General features: G+C 49.8%; 1 protein-coding gene across 1 annotated transcript in view; it reads left to right on the forward strand.

Moving 5' to 3' along the window:
* LOC137633718 (serine/arginine-rich splicing factor 11-like) overlaps positions 1-6731 on the forward strand; it is a 74048-nt gene extending 67317 nt beyond the window's left edge. The window contains exon 6 of the mRNA XM_068365964.1: positions 6611-6731. Within this exon, the coding sequence (XP_068222065.1) occupies positions 6611-6731 (121 nt within the window). The remainder of the gene's footprint in view (positions 1-6610) is intronic.
* Positions 6732-20198: the final 13467 nt, after the last annotated feature.

Here is a 20198-nt window from a genome sequence, read left to right on the forward strand (position 1 = left end):
AATGTTATTTTCATTAGTAAAATAAATTTTTGAATATACTTACCCGATGATCATATAGCTGTCAGCTCTGCTGCCCGACAGAAAAACCTACGGGCGGAATACGCCAGCGATCGCTATACAGGTGGGGGTGTACATCAACAGCGCCATCTGTCAAGTAGGTACTCAAGTACTCGATGTCAACACAGAACCAATTTTCTCCTCGGTCCACTGGGTCTCTATTGGGGAGGACGGGTGGGTCCTTTAATTTATGATCGGGTAATTATATTCAAAAATTTATTTTACTAATGAAAATAACATTTTTCAATATTAAACTTAGCCGGTGATCATATAGCTGATTCACACCCAGGGGGGTGGGTAGAGACCAGCATTATGTGTTACATTAAGAGCTAAGTATTGTGTATTTCATTTTAGCAGTTATTCAAAATAACAAACATAAAATCAATAAGTACCTGGTAAGGAAGTCGACTTGAACAATTACTCTGCCTTTTTAAGTACGTCTTCCTTACTGAGCCTCGCGATCCTCATAGGATGCTGAGCGAATCCTAGGAGCTGAAATATGAAGGGTTGCAACCCATACTAAAGGACCTCATCAAAACCTCTAATCTAGGCGCTTCTCAAGAAATGACTTTGACCACCCGCCAAATCAAGTAGGATGCGAAAGGCTTCTTAGCCTTCCGGACAACCCAAAAACAATAATAAAACATTTCAAGAGAAAGATTAAAAAAGGTTATGGAATTAGGGAATTGTAGTGGTCGAGCCCTCACCACTACTGCACTCGTTGCTACGAATGGTCCCAGAGTGTAGCAATTCTCGTAAAGAGACTGGACATTCTTAAGATAAAAGACGCGAACACTGATTTGCTTTTCCAATAGGTTGCGTCGAATATACTTTGCAGAGATCTATTTTGTTTAAAGGCCACGGAAGTTGCGACAGCTCTAACTTCGTGTGTCCTTACCTTCAGCAAAGCTTGGTCTTCCTCATTCAGATGGGAATGAGCTTCTCGTATTAACAGTCTGATAAAATAGGATAAAGCATTCTCTGACATAGGCAAAGATGGCTTCTTAACTGAACACCATAAAGCTTCAGACGGGCCTCGTAAAGGTTTTTAAATAGAACTTAACAGCTCTTACAGGACATAATACTCTTCCTAGTTCATTTCCAACCATACGATAAGTTTGGAATATCGAACGATATTGGTCAAGGCCGAGAAGGCAGCTCGTGTTTGGCTAGAAAACCAAGTTGTAGAACATGTAGCCGTTTCGGATGAGAATCCGATGTTCTTGCTGAAGGCATGAATCTCACTGACTCTTTTAGCTGTGGTTAAGCATATCAGGAAAAGAGTCTTAAAGGTGAGATCTTTCAGGGAGGTTGATTGAAGCGGTTCGAACCTGTCTGACATAAGGAATCTTAGTACCACGTCTAAATTCCAACCAGGTGTAACCAAACGACGCTCCTTCGTGGTCTCAAAAGACTTAAGGAGGTCCTGTAGATCTTATTGTTGGAAAGATCTAAGCCTCTGTGACGGAAGACTGATGCCAACATGCTTCTGTAACCCTTGATAGTGGGAGCTGAAAGAGATCGTTCTTTCCTCAGATATAAGAGAAAGTCAGCTATTTGAGTTACAGAGGTACTGGTCGAGGATACGGATACTGACTTGCACCAGTTTCGGAAGATTTCCCACTTCGATTGGTAGATTCTAAGGGTGGATGTTCTCCTTGCTCTAGCAAACGCTCTGGTTGCCTCCTTCGAAAAGCCTCTAGCTCTCGAGAGTCTTTCGATAGTCTGAAGGCAGTCAGACGAAGAGCGTGGAGGCCTTGGTGTACCTTCTTTACGCGTGGCTGACTTAGAAGGTCCACCCTTAGGGGAAGTGTTCAGGGAATGTCTACTAGCCATCGAAGTACCTCGGTGAGTCATTCTCTCGCGGGCCAGAGGGAAGCAACTAGCGTCAACCTTGTCCCTTCGTGAGAGGCGAACTTCTGCAGTACCTTGTTGACAATCTTGAACGGAGGGAATGCATATAGATCTAGATGTGACCAATCTAGTAGAAAGGCATCTATATGAACTACTGCTGGGTCCGGGATAGGTGAGCAAACTATTGGGAGCCTCTTGGTCATCGAGGTTGCGAACAGATCTATGGTTGGCTGGCCCCAGGTGGCCCAAAGTCTCTTGCATACATCCTTGTGGAGGGTCCATTCTGTTGGAATTATTTGTCCGTTCCGACTGAGACAATCTGCTATGACATTCAAGTTGCCTTGGATGAACCTCGTTACTAGTGAAAAGTCTAGATCTTTTGACCAGGTGAGGAGGTCCCTTGCGATCTCGTACCATGTCAGAGAGTAGGTCCCTCCTTGCTTGGAGATGTACGTCAAAGCCGTGTGTTGTCCGAGTTCACCTCCACCACTTTGCCTTGAAGGAGAGACCTGAAGCTTTTCCAGGTCAGACGTACTGCCAGTAGCTTCTTGCAGTTGAAATGCATTGTCCTTTGACTCGAGTTCCATAATCCCGAGCATTCCCTACCGTCTAATGTCGCACCCCAGCCTACGTCCGATGCGTCCGAGAAGAGAACGTGGTTGGGAGTCTGAACAGTCAGGGGAAGACCCTTTCTAAGGTTGATAAAGTCCTTTCACCAAGTCAGACCAGACTTTATCTTTCCGGAAACTGGGATCGAGACCGCTTCTAGCGTCTTGTCCTTTTTCCAGTGAAAAGCTAGATGGTATAGAAGAGGACGGAGGTGTAGTCTTCCTAGTGACACAAATTGAACCACGGATGACAGTGTCCTTACCAGACTCATCCACAGCCTGACAGGGCAGCGTTCCTTCTTCAGCATCTTCTGGATGGATAGCAGGGCTGGGGTTTGATCGTCTTGTTCAGCAACGTCCTCATCAGAGGGTTCCTCATCCGAAAATGATGAGGAAACGGCAACGGAGTGGGCAACGTCTGACTCGCTGAATCCGGTCGCACTGGTGGATGCGTGACGGAGCCGGACGCAATATCATGGTACTGCTGCACAGTCTGTGAACTGTCAACAACCATGGGGACGCGAGGAAGTACAGCGTCAACCCGAAACTGTCTAGACTGTCAGGGTTGTGCAGTTAACACCCTACCGGGTTGCTGAGGTTGACGCACTGCGTCACAACAAGTCATCTCTGCTGGTTGTTGAACGTCTTCCTAGTGACACACTGAACGTCAACAACCACCTCCGAGCGTCGCTTAACGTCAACGTGCGACTGGCAACCCACACTGGGTCGCATCGGTGGAGGAACCACCTCAACTGGCGGACGCGAGTAGGATACCTCAGCGTCAACAGGGCGCACAACCAACCGGCAGGAAGGTTGTTGGCCAGAAGGTTCTTCTCCGTAATAAGTCCTCTATCAAGGACACAAGCTTGGACTGCATGTCTTGCAGCAAAGCCCATTAGGGTCTACGGGAGCAGGTGTGGCAACAGACGGGGTTAGCGACTGAAGCGGAACCATTTACCATCCCTGGAAGCCTTGTTATGTGTGACATAATAGTACAGCAAAACTTCAAAGGCTCGACAAAAGTTGAGAAGCTGACCTGTAAACAACTGGAGCGTCTCCTGGCTATGCGCCTGGCCGAGTCTACCAGAATTGAGAAGTCTACCTGGGCAGAGGCATGAACTCCCAAGCTGAGAACTTCTCTCGTGTCCTATCAGACTCTCGCTCTATAAGCCAGATAAAAAGAAGGGAAATCAAAAGGCTGTATCCCTAAAACTCCTCCTGGTGCAAAAACCAGTCGCCTAGCCGACGTAACGCTCTCTAGGAGAGCGAGAGAGCACTAGCTTAACAACAACGGCTTCGAAGTAGCTAGGCCTAGTGTAAGTTCTGACGTGAGGCGAACGAGGAGCAGCAGTTACAAGATCCGGACGAAGATCCTAAAAAAATCATCATGATTTAATTAAAGTCCATAGGAGGCTAAGCAGCTTAAGGCTCCTCTCCAAATGACAGAGTCCTCAAAGGAATATCAGTAGGAGGGAGAACAGCACCTTCTCATCTACAGGAACCTTGTCCGAGAAAAGCTAGGTTATCTCAGTGAGGGTCTCACTGGTGCATTAGCAGCAGACCAGAAGGCAACGTTATGTAACTGCTCAACGTTATGTAACTGCTTGACAGTCTGTGAACTGTCAAAAAACTGAACTGTCAACCACAACAGGTGCGTGAGGACATACAGCACTGGTGCATTAGTAGCAGACCAGAAGGCAACGTCATGTAACTGCTTGACAGTCTGTGAGCTGGCAACAACTAAAGCTGTGTGGGGAAGCCTCAACTCCTGACTGACTAGTCTGCTGCGGGCGAGTGGCGGTAACCACAGTGGGTTGCGGAGGCTGACGCACCGTGTCAAAACACGGCAGCTTAACTCCACCCTCCTGTTGTTGTGGTAGCACACGCACGTCAACGGAGGGTTCCGTGCGTCTGTGAACGTCAGCATGCGTCTGGCAGGGTCGACTGCGCATGGGTGGAGGAGCTCTCACAGCTGGAGTGTGGGAGCAGGCAGCCACAGCGTCTGCTGGACGCACAACCGTGGTAGGTTGTAGGCTAACGGGTGCGTCTGTGAACGTCAGCATGCGTCTGGCAGGGTCGACTGCGCATGGGTGGAGGAGCTCTCACAGCTGGAGTGTGGGAGCAGGCAGCCACAGCGTCTGCTGGGCGCACAACCGTGGTAGGTTGTAGGCTAACGGGTGCAGCGTCAACCTTCTCCGCACGATACTCCTGCAAAAAAGATGCTAACTGTGTCTGCATAGACTGTAGCAAAGACCACTTAGGGTCTACAGCAGCAGGTGCGGCAACAGACTGTGTTACTGCCTGTTGCGGTACCGCTTTACCTCTCTTAGGAGGTGTGCAGTCATCGGAAGACTGCAGCGAGTCCGAGCTGACCCAGTGGCTACACCTGGGCCGTTGGACTTGCGCGGAAGGGACCGACTTGCACTTAATAAGCTGCGAGACCTTGGTCCAAGGTTTCTTACGAGAAACCTCTTCCGCAGACGAGAAGTAAATGGGCTCTCTCGTCTTTGTGTGGGTGGGGCGATCTTGGGTAGATACGCCCGAAACCACGGAGGGAAAAACGTCTGTTCGTTGATCAAGGCCTGACGAACCCATAAGTCGTTCGACATTACTTCTCCCCTGGGCTTGGGAGCTTGCAAGAGGTCCCGGACTAGGTGAACGACAGGCACGAACAGACGAACCCTCGGACGCAACACTGTAACACTTTGCGCATATCACTTTATCACTTTGATTTTCTGTTTTGCACTTATTTCACTGAAATCGAAACTTTTACTGATTTCTACCTGAAACACGCAATCCTACCCTTCATTAAAAGGTAGTAATTGCAAAAACAGTCGTATAATGCAACAGAAAACATATATAAAGATAAAGAATTCAGTGGCTGGGAAAGAGATTAAACACTAGTTCAAATAAACTACGTTTACAATCTCTCACCGCACATAGCCTGGGAACAAGAATAAAACCCTAGAAACGTTTTACCTTCTTCCCCTATAGCGACTAGGGAGGAGAGTAAAACGAGAACAACGTTACCCGCTTGAACGCAACGTTTTTTCTCCTCTCTCTCCCTCCGTCTCTATCTCTCTCTTTCTCTCTAGATTTCGCACCTGAGAGAAGAGCCCAATAATATATCGTCAAAACATGTTATTTGCTAAAGGAAAAAAAACTGAAAGGTTTTCCAAATAAAAAGTTCCTTTAATTTAGAATTTAAACCATTTAAGCTAAGAAAGAATGAACAAAACGTCAGAATCGATTTACTCTTACTGCAAAGTGAAACCGTGATACACTCTCTCTCTATCGTAACGATAGAGCGCAAGTTGAACGTCCTGAACGTCAACAACTGCGTAGTCTAAAAAACTAAACGTTAGTTCATCTTTGAAAACAGTACGAAGACTATCAAAGAAATTCTTTCATAAAACATTAAATTTAAAAAGTTTTAAATTCTTTAAAGGCTAAATACGATATAACGGGCTCAACGTTGATTAACTTCGGTTCCAAGTTAGGACCGCCTACTATCAGGAAAGGTCGCATATAAACAAAACATAAAAATTTATTTTTATATGTTTATAATAAATGGAAAGTTAATCGAAGAGGCCTAATAAAGGCGGAGAGATATAAAATATATAGATCTATAACGTGTTAAGCAAAATTACTAAAAACCTAAACACACTTCCGTCTAAGGGAAGGGTCGGCCATTTAAAAGTGAAAGAGAGTCCATACTCTACTTGTCACCATAATTAAATCTATCCAAAACGAGTTCAAGTTTTGAGATGAAGATAAAACACCTGCATAGCGAAAGCTCAAAACTAGAAATGTGTACTTCACCAAAATATGTGAAAACCAATCCAGTAAGCAATAGCGAATTTAGTAGGTCTTGCCGGTGGCACGACAGAGAGAAAATTGATTCTGTGTTTACATTGAGTACTGAGTACCTGCTCGACAGATGGCGCTGTTGATGTACACCCCCTACCTGCATAGCGATCGCTGGCGTATTTTGAACGTAGAGTTTTTCTGTCGGGCAGCAGAGCTGTAGCTTATATAATCACCGGCTAAGTTTAACATTGAAAAATATAAATTCAATATTAAAATCGAAGATTGTTTCACAAAACATCTTTGGTCAAGAGAAAGAAAAGAAACAAAGGGCAAATTGGCCCACAGATTTTAAGGATTAAATCATTGAATATTAAAAATTTTTCAAGTAATTCACAAATGTAAAAGAGATCTTCCATCCCTTGGAATGACTCCTGGTAAACGAGACGCCACCCGACTCTCCCAGTCTCTTTTCCGAGGCTGAGGCAAGAAGGAACACAGTCTTAAGTGGAAGATCTTGATCTAATGGCCACCACAAGGGTTAGTACGGCAACTGCTTGAAGGAGCTTAGAAGTCTCGTGAAGTCCCACTCTGGTGGTCTGAATTCTCTTGGGGAGCAAGAACACATGAAGCTCCTCATGACTTAGACAACTCCCATAAAGAGGAGAGCTTCCAACACTTCAGTCTAGAGACCTGGCTCAAGGCTGAGCGATAGTCTTTCACAGCAGAGACTGAGAGGAGTTTCTCCCGGCAAAGATAGAATAGGAAATTAACTATCAATTGCTGAGGCTCTGACCAGAGAAGTATCCCGTCTTCGATACAAATCGTGGATGGGTAGTTCTCTCGGTACATTGACGAGGAGCATCAGCAAATCAGGAAACCAATCGATGTGTGGGCAACTTGGAACCACCAGGGTCATCCTGATATTCAAAGTCGTCAGTAGAAGGAAAGGCATATGAATCCATTTGTCCGAGGGAAGTTGGGTGTCCTTGTTCGCTGATGATGGGCCTGGGACAGGGGGATCAAAATGTTGGAAGCTTCTTGCTCAGCAAGGTGGCAAACAAGTTGATCGATGGGAAACCCCAAAGACCAAGAAGCCTTCTTTCCCAAAAGAATAGAAGAGATCAATCCACTCCTACCACATACCTTGGCAGTTGAGTGCATCTGCTAATACAATCCTCTAGCTTCGGATGAACATCTTCGACAAATCTCCTTTGTTGTCGAAGCCCAAGTAAGCGTCTGCCTTGCCAACTAGTAGAGGGACTGCAAGGCAGTTTCTCTTTGCCTGTTTTCTACCGCTACGCTAATATTGTCGCTCATCAACGCTGCCGAATGCCCTGCCAAACTCTGTTAGAACGACTGCAGAGCAAGGATAGACGATCACATTTCCAAAGGAGTGGGGTACAATCAGTTTGGCCCTTCAAGTGTGTGTCCCATCTTCCCTTGGATGTATCTTTGGAGACGAATAGTCAAGTGGAACTCCCCTGGTGAGGTCTTGGTCGTCCTTCACTTCTTGTTCCACGAGATAAGGAGGACCAGTGGCTACTTAACCAGTGATGTTTCAGATGCCCACTGTAGCACACTTGAATGGAGATGCCCATGTGGGACGAGCTTCTCCCACGACGAGAGAAGTCTTGGAGGGCATCAGAAAAATGAGCATGAAAGCTCAGGACAATAGGCCATCTGCAGCTCTGGTTTGGAATTGAAAACCAAAGCCCACAGTAGAGTACAAAGAGGAGATTATTCTGATACACTGAAGGATGAGCATCTAGATGTGTGAACACCTATACTGAGTATTCAAACACCTCCCTAGTATTAAGAGTGCCAATGTTCCTTCCTGCAATATAACAACTCCAGGCAATCACTCAAGAAGGGAAATTCTTCGCATCATACTGTCTCTCCCGAGGGAGAGAAACGATAGGAGTCTTCTCCTCGAAGCTGCAGCGAAGACTCTCGCACAGAAAAGGCAAGAGAGAATAACATAAAGTTCGTCCCTCTGGAGTCGTGCAGGCAAACGCACGATCAGATGATACGTCCTTAGACACCAGAGGACAGAAGAAAAGTGGTGCCTTTCCCCTTTACACTTAGACATTAGGACTTTTCTTCCAAAGGGGGCACCTGCAATGTCTAAGGAATGTCACCTTCCTTGGGTTCACGTTGTCGGAGAGAACAGCAACAGACGTGTCGAGAAACAGCATAGAGAACTGCAATATCCCTCAAACACATTTGTCTGCAAGGGCATTTAAAGAAGAGTAAAAAGATTGAAACTGCCAGAGACGAGAAGGCTGAAAAGTATGTTGGTAGTGTCAAGCAGCCGAGGTCAAAGCAAAGTTTGTTCCCACTTAACAGACAAACATTGTCTATTTTTTCCTAAAGTGTAATGGCCATTTCCACCTTGGCTGAAGTCATACTTCTTGGGTTATGGCGGCATTCTGCTGAAATGACAAATTCGTAGATAATTTGTATTTTTCCTAACTATACAAACCTTAGCTATTTACATGGGGTAATTACTTTCGGCGTAGCTGAATGACGAGCCATAAAGTTTTAACGAGGGTTTCCTACCCCACCGCAAGTTAGCGGGGGGGGGGGGGGGGGGGGGTAAGGAGGGGTAGCTAGCTACCCCTCCCTCCTCACACACACTGGAAATAGCTCACTTTACTTAGAGGTAGGACTTATCTTGGGGGACAGGGTTGGTGGGCACATAACTGTAAATAGCTAAGGTTTGTATAGTTAGGAAAAATACAAATTATCTACGAATTTGTCATTTGTTCCGTAACTGAAATACAAACCAAGCTACTTACATGGGGTGACTTAACCCTTAGGATGGGCGGTAAGTCCCCTGCCATACTGGCTTTGGCTTGCCCGGGGACTCCATATTCGAGTGTATACGTACTCGGACAATAGGGAGTCCCTGCTCCTCGCTAGCAGCTGTGAAACTGCTGCTGCCTACGTAAGGTGTGTGCAAAGGTGAAGAGTGAATCGTCCTAGGAAGTTGACCTGGAGCTCTTCAGATGGAAATCTAGGCTAGGACTCTCCCAATATCACCTCGTCAGGGTATGGGGACATAACAGTATTACACTTAATACTAGGAACACAAGGAAGCATGGTTTACCTGCAGAGGTTTGAGGTCAGCTGTGCAGAGAACCCAGGATGCTGCTTTCTCCAAGTTAGGAGAGGAAGAAGAAAAGAATAAGGGCCAGACATATCTTTTCATTCATGCAGACTAATACTGGGTAACAATGCCCTCAACCTTCTGCTACTTGTCCATTTAGGAGCCTGAGGTTAGACCAGCTGTTGTGCTGCCACCACAGGGCCGATAGAAAAACGTATCGAGCCTCCTGTGGGTCATGTCTTGCAGGTAGTGGAGCTGTGAAGGTTGTCCGACACTTCCACACCCCACCTTGCAGGACCTGCGTCACCGCATAACTCTTCTTGGAGGCCAGGGACGTAGCTATGCCCTTGACCTCATGCGCTCTAGGGCGACGTGACGGAGAAGGGTCAGGATTCAAGGCCAGGTGTATTACCTTGTGAATCCAGGCTGAGATGGTATTCCTGGTGACCCTTCTCTTCATTTCTTCAGAGCTCACAAACAAGGCTTGAATCTGGGAACGAACTGCAGCTGTTCTCTTAAGATATAACCTCAGACTCCTTACTGGCAAAGTAGGAGATGGACTGGGTCATCTGTTACAGAACGGAGACTCGAAATTCGGAAAGCGTCAAACCAAAGGTCCGGTACTCCCGTATTCTGAGTCTTGGCAACAAACTCAGGAACGAACCTGAACGAAACCTCCCCCCATCCTCTTGAATGGACGAAGTCGTAAGAGAGACCATGTAGTTTGCTGATTCGCTTGGCTGAGACCAAGCTAGCAGGAACACTGTCTTCCCAGTAAGGTGATGGTCTGAAGTCTTACGTAGTGGTTCGTAGGGAGGTCTCTTTAGAGACCTGAGAACTCGAACCACGTTTCAAGGAGGAGGTCTCACTTCCGACTGAGGGCAGGTAAGTTCATAGTTTCGTATGAGAGAAAGCTCCAACTAGGAAGAAATGTCCATTCTTTGAGCCTGAAGGCAAGACTTAAGGCTGAGAGATAGCCTTTCATTGCCTAGACTGAAAGACACACTTCTTACCGCGAGTACACAAGGAACTCCGCTATTGCTGGAATAGTGGCACCGAGTGGAGAGGTACCCCTTCCACGACACCAACCACAGAAACTCGCCACGTCGCCTGGTAGACTCCTGCGGATGACCTGCGCAGGTGGCCAGACATCCTATTTGCAACTTGTTGCGAAAATCCTCCTTCTTTGAGGGGATGCTGGAAGTTTTCAGGCGTAAAGTCGAAGCAAAGCTACGGCTTTGTGGAAGGTGTTGGTAAGTGGTTGTGTGAGCAGCTCGTGACGGGGAGGGAGTTCCCTCGGAGACTTGTAAAGAGTTGCAGAAGGTCCGGGAACCATTCTGCGTGATGCCATGGCGGAGCTATGGGAACATTGAGAGGCTGACCGATATTCTGGTCTTGTTGAGTACTCTCCTCATCAGACCGAACGGGGGAGAGGCGTACACATCGTTGAAGTCCCCCCGTTGTTGGAAGGCATCTTACCAGAGAGCCTTGGGATCCGGGACTGTGGAGTAGTACAGCGGGAGCTTGTAGTTCAGCGCTGTAGCGAAAAAGGTCAACAGTCGGGGAGCCCCACAAAGACAGGACTTTGTTGGCTACTTGAGGATCCAAAGACCACTTGGAGCCCACTATCTGTGTCGCTTTGCTCAGACTGTCGGCGAGCACATTCCTTCTGTCCGGAATGAAGCGAGCTGCTAGGGCTATCGAGTGGACTTCGGACCATCTCAGTATATCTACTGCAAGATGGGATGTCTGTTCCGAAAAAAGTACCTTCCTGCTTTCTTATATAAGCCATCACTGTGGTGTTGTCGCGCCTCACTACCACAGAGTAGTCCGCCAGACTTGGTGGAACTTTAGAAGTGCCAGGAATACGGCCTTCATTTCTAGCAGGTTTATGTGAAGGTACTTTCCTGATTCTGACCACAGACCTGAGGTCTTGTGGTTCAGAACGTGCGCACCCCCCCCCTTTCTTTGATGCGTCCGAAAACAGCATCAAGACAGGGGGGAGGACGAGAAGATCCACTCCCTTTCGTAGGTTCTCATCTGCTACCCGCCACTGAAGATCCATCAGTTCTGTTTGTACCATAGGGATCAAGGTGTCCGGGGAATCGTGTCCTTGATTCCACCGAGACTTGAGTAGCCACTGGAGAGATCTCCTTGGGAACCAGATGGGCCAGGGAGGAGAGATGACCGAGGAGACATAACCATGTTGGCTGGAAGTTCTTCTTGTGTGAGGAAAAAGTCTCGCAACCTTCCTCAGCCTTGCTATCCTGTCGTCTGAAGGAAAGGCTTTGTGGAGATTGGTGCCTAAGACCATGCCTAGGTATACCAGTCTCTGAGAGGGCTGTAGAGAGGACTGAGCAGCTACGAAGAGCAAGGATCATCACTCACCTTCTTAACATTATCGAAGCAAGAAAGTAGGCGAGAACATGGAGAGATAGATCAAGAAGGCGTCGTCTATCTTTATCCTCCTGGACGGCTGTATCTCAAGTCCAAACGCATACGGTTCCACCGAAATCATAACGGTGACAGCGCAGTTGTCAAACACCTGCGGGAGACGAAGGTCGATTAGTTCGAGAAACAAGCGATTAAAAAGATTCTTATTCTGTTATTTCTTTTTAAACTCACAAATTTTATTTTTACAATAATTTACTTACATAAATGTAAACACAGTTTTATTTGTCTTAGATTATAATAATATTAATAATTATGGCTACAAATATGACAAATTCGTAGATAATTTGTATTTTTCCTAACCATACAAACCTTAGCTTTTTACATGGTGTATTACTTTCGGCGTAGCTGAAATATCAAGCCATTAGATTTTTAACAAGGGTTAACTACCCCCTCGCTAGTTAACAAGGGAGTAGGGGAGGTGTAGCTAGCTACCCCTCTCCCCTCACACACCGGTGAACTGATTCACTTCGCTTAGAGGTAGGACTTATCTTGGGGGACAGGGCTGGCGGGCAAGTATGTGTAAATAGCTAAGGTTTGTATGGTTAGGAAAAATACAAATTATCTCCGAATTTGTTATTTGTTCCGTAACTGAAATACAAACCACGCTATTTACATGGGGTGACCTAACCTTTAGGTAGGGTGGTTAAGTCACAGCCTTACTGGCTTTGGCTTTGCCCGGGGACTCAGAATCCGAGTGTGTAGCGCTCGAGATAAGAAGACCCTGCACCTCGCAAGTAGCAAGGAACGTGCGGCCTACATAAGCTTGTGTGTGAAGGAATGAAGTGTGACTTGTCCTAGGAAGTCGACCTGAAGTCCTTTAGATGGAATTCTAGGCTAGGACGTTCCCAATACCACCTCGTCAGGGTATGGGGGACGTGACAGTATTATTTAATACTAGGAACACAAGGAAGCATGGTTTGCCTGCAGTGGTTTGAGGTCAGCTAAGCAGAAAACCCAGGATGCTGCTTTCCCCAAGAGAGGGGAGGATGAAGAAAAAAGTAAGGGCCAGGCATACTTTTTCATTCATGCAGACTAAAACCGGGTAACAATGCCCACAACTTTCTGCTACTTGTCCATTAAGGAGCCTGAGGTTAGACCAGCTGTTGTGTAGCCACCACAGGGCCGATAGAGAACGTATCGAGCCTCCTGTGGGTCACGTCCTGCAGGTAGTGGGCTGTGAAGGTCGTTTGACGCTTCCAGACCCCAGCCTGTAGAACCTGCGTCACTGAGAAGCTTCTCTTGAATGTCAGGGACGTAGCGATGCCTCTGACATCGTGTGCTCTAGGGCGACGTGACGGAGGAGGGTCTGGATTCAGGGAATGGTGGATGACCCTGCGAATCCAAGCTGAGAAGGTGTTCTTCGTGACCCTTCTCTTCGTCCTTCCTGTGCTCACAAACAGGGCTTGCACTCGAGGATGAACTGCAGCTGTTCTCTTACGATAGAGCCTCAGACTCCTTACTGGGCACAGTAGGGGATGGTCTGGGTCATCTGTTACAGAATGGAGACTTGAAATCCTGAAGGAGTCGAACCGTGGGTCCGGAACTCCAGGATTTTGAGTCTTAGCAACAAACTCAGGGACAAACCCGGACGTTACCTCCCCCCATCCCCATGAATGTGCGACGTTGTACGAGAGACCATGAAGTTCACTGACTCGCTTGGCTGAGGCCAGAGCCAGCAGAAACATCGTCTTTCAAGTCAGGTGACGATCAGAAGCCTGGCGTAATGGTTCGAACGGAGGTCTCTTAAGAGACCTGAGGACACGAACCACGTACCATGGAGGAGGTCTCACTTCTGACTGAGGGCAGGTAAGCTCGTAGCTTTGTATGAGTAGAGAAAGTTCCAGCAAGGAGGAAATGTCCATTCCTTTGAGACTGAAGGCAAGACTTAAGGCTGAGTGATAGCCTATCACTGCCAAGACTGAAAGGTGCATTTCTTCCCGCAAATACACAAGAAACTCCGCTATTGCTGGAATAGTGGCATCGAGGGGAGAGATACCCCTTCCCCGACACCAACCACAGAAGACTCTCCACTTCGCCTGGTAGACCCCTGCGGATGACCTTCGCAGGTGCCGAGACATCCTTTCCGCAACTTGTTGCGAAAAGCCTCTCTCTGTGAGGAGATGCTCGATAGTCCCCAGGCGTGAAGCCGAAGCTATGCTACAGCTTTGTGGAAGATGTTGCAGTGTGGTTGCTTGAGTAGCTCGTGTCACGGAGGAAGTTCTCTCAGGAGTTCCGTCAGGAGCTGCAGAAGGTCCGGGAACCACTCTGCAAGATGCCATAGCGGAGCTATTAGAGTCATTAACAGGTTGACCGATATTCTGGTATTGTTGAGCACCCTTCTCATCAGACAGAACGGTGGGAAGACGTAAACATCGATGTTGTCCCATCGTTGTTGGAAAGCAGAGTGCTTGGGGTTCGGGACTGGGGAACAGTACAGCGGCAGCTTGAAGTTCAAGGCTGTCGCGAACAGGTCCACCGTCGGGGAACCCCACAAAGTCAGGACTTTGTTGGCTACTAGAGGATCCAAAGACCACTCGGTACTCACTATCTGCGATGCTCTGCTCAGACTGTCGGCGAGCACATTCCTTTTGCCTGGAATGAAGCGAGCCGATAGTGGATTCGAGTGGACTTCGGTCCATCTCAGTATCTCTACTGCAAGATGGGATAGCTGTTCTGAAAAGGTACCTCCCTGCTTGTTGATGTAAGCCACTACCGTGGTGTTGTCGCTCATCACCACCACGGAGTGACCCGCCAGGATCTGTTGGAACTGTTGAAGTGCCCGATATACGGACTTCATCTCTAATAGATTTATGTGGAGGCACTTTTCTGATTCTGACCATAGGCCTGAGGTCCTGTGGTTCAGAACGTGGGCCCCTAATCTTTCTTTTGAAGCGTACGAGAACAGCATCAAATCCGGGGGGAGGACGAGAAGATCCACTCCCTTTCGGAGGTTTTCGTCTGTCACCCACCACTGAAGGTCCGTCCGTTCCGCAGGACCCATAGGGACCAGAATGTCCGGGGAATCGTGGCCTTGATTCCACCGGCACTTGAGCCGCCATTGCAGGGATCTCATCCTGAGGCGGCCGTTTGGAACTAGACGGGCCAAGGAGGAAAAGTGACCTAGGAGACGTAACCACGATTGGGCTGGTAGCTCTTCTCGCCTGAGGAAAGGATCTGCGACCCTCCTCAGCCTTGCTATCCTGTCGTCTGATGGAAAGGCTTTGTGCAGATTGGTGTCCAATATCATACCTAGATATACCAGTTGTTGAGATGGAAGCAGAAAAGACTTCTCGAGATTTACCATGATCCCTAGATCTTAGCAAATTCCCTGAAACTTGTCTCAGTGTCGAAGAAGGGTCGATTGCGAGTCTGCCAGGATCAGCCAGTCGTCCAGATAACAGAGGAGACGGATGCCGATCCTGTGTGCCCACGAAGAGATCAGGGTGAACACTCTGGTGAATATCTGGGGTGCTGTGGAGAGACCGAAACACAGCACCTTGAACTGGTAGATCTTGTTGTCTAGGCTGAATCTCAAGTACTTCCTGGAAGACGGATGGATTGGGATCTGGAAGTACGCGTCCTTCAGATCCAGTGTGCATATGAAGTCTTGATGTCTCACTGCAAGTCTGACCGTGTCTGCTGTCTCCATCGTGAACGAAGTTTGTTTGACGAACTTGTTCAGGGCTGAGAGATCGATGACTGGTCTCCAGCCTCCAGACGCCTTCTTTACAAGAAAGAGTCGACTGAAGAAGCCTGGGGAGCCGTCGTCGACCTCCTGGAGAGCATCCTTCTTGAGCATGGTCTTGACTTCTGCCCGAAGGGCTAACCCCTTTGCCGATCCCATGGTATAGGAGTTCAGCGGCACTGGATTCGCTGTCAGGGGAGGTGGAGATGTCGTGAATGGGACGCGATAACCTTGGCCGATCACAGAGACCGTCCAAGAATCGGCCCCAAGTTGCTGCCACCTGTGCACGCAACTTTTCAGGCATCTCCCCACAGGTGGACACGCGGGGGGGATTGCCGATCCTAGCGCTTGCGGCCACGGCCGCTGCCCCTAGGATTCTTTCCTCCCCTACAGGACTTGCCGCGCCTTCGTTCCTTGGTTTGAAAGGGCTGCGGCTTAGACACCGCTGTCTTAGCTGCCGGAGCCTACTTCAGTGTCTTGCGAGGCTGCTGTTGCTGTTGAGGTGCCGGAGGCTTGTAGGGCCGAGATGTAAGGGCCCTCTGGAGGAGAGAATCTTGATTCGATCTCCTCCACCTCTCAGCTGTTCGTTCTATCTCCTTGGGCTCAAGCAGATCCCTCCCAGTGACGGAGGAGTGCCTGAGCCTGCAGACGTCCACGGCGGGGACCTTCGGATGGAACCTCTCGGTAATTGCGTCGCGACGCTTGAGGATCGAGTTAGCCCACAGGTTAGCAACCTGGTGAGCGAGGAACTCGATCGAACGCGTGCCCGAGAGGAGGAAGGTCTCCAAAGCCTTCCTATTGCTCTCCTTGGACAGATCCTCAGAGCGCAATAGGATGCCCAGAGATCCCAGCCAAACGTCCAGCCACGAAGTTACCTGCATGGCACTCTTCGCGACCTTCTCAAGGTTCAGGATCTCCGATGCCGAGAACGTCACCTGCCGGGCGAGAGCTTCTCGAGAGGAGTTCCCCTGGTCAGCTCTTCCACAGAATGGTGGAGTGGAAGGGCCATACTGGACTCCCCCATGATCTCAAAGTACCTCCTCTGATGTACTCGAAGAGGCGGGAGGAGTTTGAACCCGGCAGAAGAACGACCGGTGGAGGCGAGCTCGGAGAGCTGGGCTTCGACCCTGTCCCTGGCCCCTTTCACCCCTTTGGACCAAGGCAAAGCTGTGCTGGACTTAGGGGGTTTCTGGGTGCCATAGACTTCGTCTAGCACCGTATCCTTGCCCTCACGAGGGGCAGTCTCCGGGTCTTTAAACTCGTTGAGTTGCCTCATCAAGCCTAGGACCTGCCAGAAAGCGTGTTCTGACTCGAACTGGTCTCCTCCTTGCGGACTGGCAGCTAAGTCTCCGGTCCCCAAAGGCTCATCTTGGGGAGACACGTGGACGTTCTCCCGGGGTCTGGTTGGCTCTAGACGGATCCTGGATGACGATTTAGGAATCGTCTTGGAGTCCTTGGGCTCCCTCCTAGGAGGAATACAGGACTCCAGCAAAGATGTCCGCAAGGGAGCTTCCTCGCGAGAAGTTTCTCTCCTAAGAGGAGGGGTTCCTCCTGTTGGTGCCGTGGGGGACACCCCTGCCTCGCTGGACTCTCCTGAGGACGGAAAAACCTCGTCCACGGGAGAAGGAGAAACCGGTCGTGAAGGAGAAGGAGCCTTCCTGACAGACCTCTTGGGAGCCAATTTCTCCCGGGGAGAAGTCACCACGAAGTCCACTCCTCTCCTTCTCTTCAGCGGGGAAGAGTCTGCCGTTGGTTTAAGTCCCAAATCAACAAGGGAAGGCTTCACAGCCTGGACCACCGCGTTCATAATGTGACGGAACTAAGGCCGACGGGTAACTGACGCAGTGTCAGTTATCCCTGCTGGAGAGAAGGGGATCTCCTGACCCTTCGGAGTGAACGCCACAGGGCCTGCCTGAAAAGAAGAAGAAAAAGAATGTTGCATGGACCTCTCCGTAGATCCTTCCTGGTCCTGGTAGGTAATCCTACGCTTGCGCGGTGGTGATCCAGAGGCAGATCTGGAAGTCCGCGTCCCTATCAGTTGGCCACGCTGATGATCCCTGCGAGAATGGGGATCGCGGTGGCGCTCGCGCGAAAAAAGCATTCGAGGGATCGCGCGCGGGCGCATTACCGCATGGAGAAAAATGCGGGTGGGCGCGTTCGCGCGCGGGCGAGATGGTGCGTGGGCGCGCTGGCAAGTGGGCTCGTGGGCGCGCAGGCGAAGGGACGCGTTGGCGCACACGTGAAGGTGCGCGTGGGCGCATAGGTGAAGGGGTGCGCTGAAAACTAGGCGACTGCTGGCGGCGCGTAGGAGAACGACAATGTTCGGGCGAGTTAAGTCGCGAGCGACTTGGCGAGCGTTTGCCAGGCGGAGAGCGCTGGCGCGTTGGCGAGCGATGTCGCGTGGATTCCGGAGAACGACGGCGCGTACCACGGACAGGCGATTTATTGCGCGGGCGAGTCGGAAACCTAGGGCAATCAGTTTTAAGAGGGTGTTGGCGCTCAGGAGAGCGTTTGCGCACAGGCGAGTGATCGTGTGGGGGTGCAGGAGATCATTGGCGCGTAGTACGGTTACTGCGCACATCTGAAGAGATGGAGGGAGACGAACGCGCAGGCGAACGCTCGCGAACAGGAGCTCTAGATGAGCGCGTGCGCTGTTGTGCAGGAGCAGAGGGGCGCGCAGGGGGGCTAGGGCGAGGGGACGGGATGGAACCCTTGCCCAAGTCCATTTCTGGCGATCGTGGACGCGGTGGCAATCGTTGGCGCGCTGGGCGCGCATCAGGAACAGGCTGTGTAGTAGCGCGGCTGCGCACAGGAGAACGAGGGCGCTCAGGAGAGCGCTGGCGAGCAGGTGATCGCTGCCGAGCAGGAGAGCGCTGGCGAGTTAAGTCCAAAGACTGTAACTCTGGAGAGCACTTGTGTGCTACTGCACGCGAACGCGCAGGTTGGCGCGCAGGGGAACCATGACGCGCAAGGGACTTACCCGAGTCCCTTTTCCCCGAAGGGATCGGTGCCTGTCGGATGACAGGGTGAGAAGGCGCCCAAAGCGCATCTGCAGCCAGGAACGGAGAAGGCAGGTCGGAAGGTCTGGCAGGCGTAGGAGATCGCGAACGATCTGCGGAGAGGTCAAGGGACGATACTGCGACGGTCTGCTTTTGACGGGGGGGCTCCTCCTCAGGGGAAGGAGCAGGAGAGGACGACCCAAAGAGGCGCCTCCTAATTCCCTTATAGGGAGAAGGAAGTCCTCTACTGCGGAGAGGCTGACGGGCCTTACGGCAAATACGACCTCGAAGAAGGGCGTCCAAGTCATCAGTCCTCTGAAGAGGAGTCTCTGTCAGCGCGCTCTCCCGAGGGGGAGACCGGCCCGCAGGAGAGACCGTGGGACTCCCCTCCCCCTCGAAGGATGTTCGGAGGGGGGCGGAGAGCCTTCAGCAACGTCCGCAATAGGCGCAGCATCAAGGGTTTGACCAGACCCGTCGGAAGGCTCTGCCAAGACAGTGTCGACAATATCCGAAGGGAATACCTCCGGTATTACCGACGACTGTTTGACCGTAGCCCCCAACTGGATCAGGTCAAACAGGGCTTCCTTGGAGGGCGAGCCCTTCAGCCCCAAGGAAGCCCAAAGCTGAAACAAATCATTATTAGATACAGTTTGGTCATATTCATTAAAATCCAAAATATCCTTCCCCGGAGGAGAAGAGGGAGCTGCCACGCTAAGGGAGGCAACGCCCTCTCCCGCACCCCGAGGTCGGGAAACACCCCTAGGGCCTGTGCTACCACTCGGCAGTCTCTCACGAGAGACCGATCGATTGGGAGCTTCGGAGGAGGTTCGGGCGGCGGAAGAGGAGTCCTTAGAGCCTTCCTTCTTCAAGGTTGCCCCTGAAGGAGAACGGTATTTCTTGGACTTTTTCTTACGCCGACGGCCGAACTTCTCCCACTGGAAGGCAGACCACTCCCTACACTCACTGCAAGTATTCTCCCTCTCACACCGTTGACCTCGGCACTGCGGGCAAAGGGTGTGAGGATCGGTGTCCTCCGCTGACATGAAGGTCCCACAAGGGCGGCCAGCGAGTCCAGGGCACTTGCACATAGCGATGATAACGGTCGAGGCCAACTTCCAAAGCACACAAAATCTAGAAAAAGCAAAAAACAAATTAAGGCTGTCAACAACAAGGACGAAGACAGAAACGTCTGTACATTGTCCGAGCCAAAAGTGAAGTGAGACAACTCACCAGTGTGTGGGGGGGGGAGGGGTAGCAAGCTACCCCTTCCCTACCCCTGCTAACTAGCGTGGGGGTAGTTAACCCTCGTTAAAAATCTAATGGCTCGTCATTTCAGAATACCCTATGTAAATAGCGTGGTTTGTATTTCGGTTACGGAACAATGGAAAATAAAGAAAAATGAAAAATTTCAAAACAATATGACAGCAACGGTATATTATTTCCAAGCCAAATCCAAACCAATTCAGAGGAGTCTTTCTGTAATTATGGACGATTTCTCGCAAACGTTGTACCGATGACAAAGATATACTTCGTAAGAAAGTTTCCTTCAAAGTAAATATAAAATGACTCACCCTCTGCACAGTAACTTTCTCTAAAGGCGTAGCCAAAGTATGAACCTTGCG

This window comes from Palaemon carinicauda, chromosome 43 (genome assembly GCF_036898095.1).
Source record: "Palaemon carinicauda isolate YSFRI2023 chromosome 43, ASM3689809v2, whole genome shotgun sequence".
NCBI classification, from domain to species: Eukaryota; Metazoa; Arthropoda; class Malacostraca; order Decapoda; family Palaemonidae; genus Palaemon; species Palaemon carinicauda.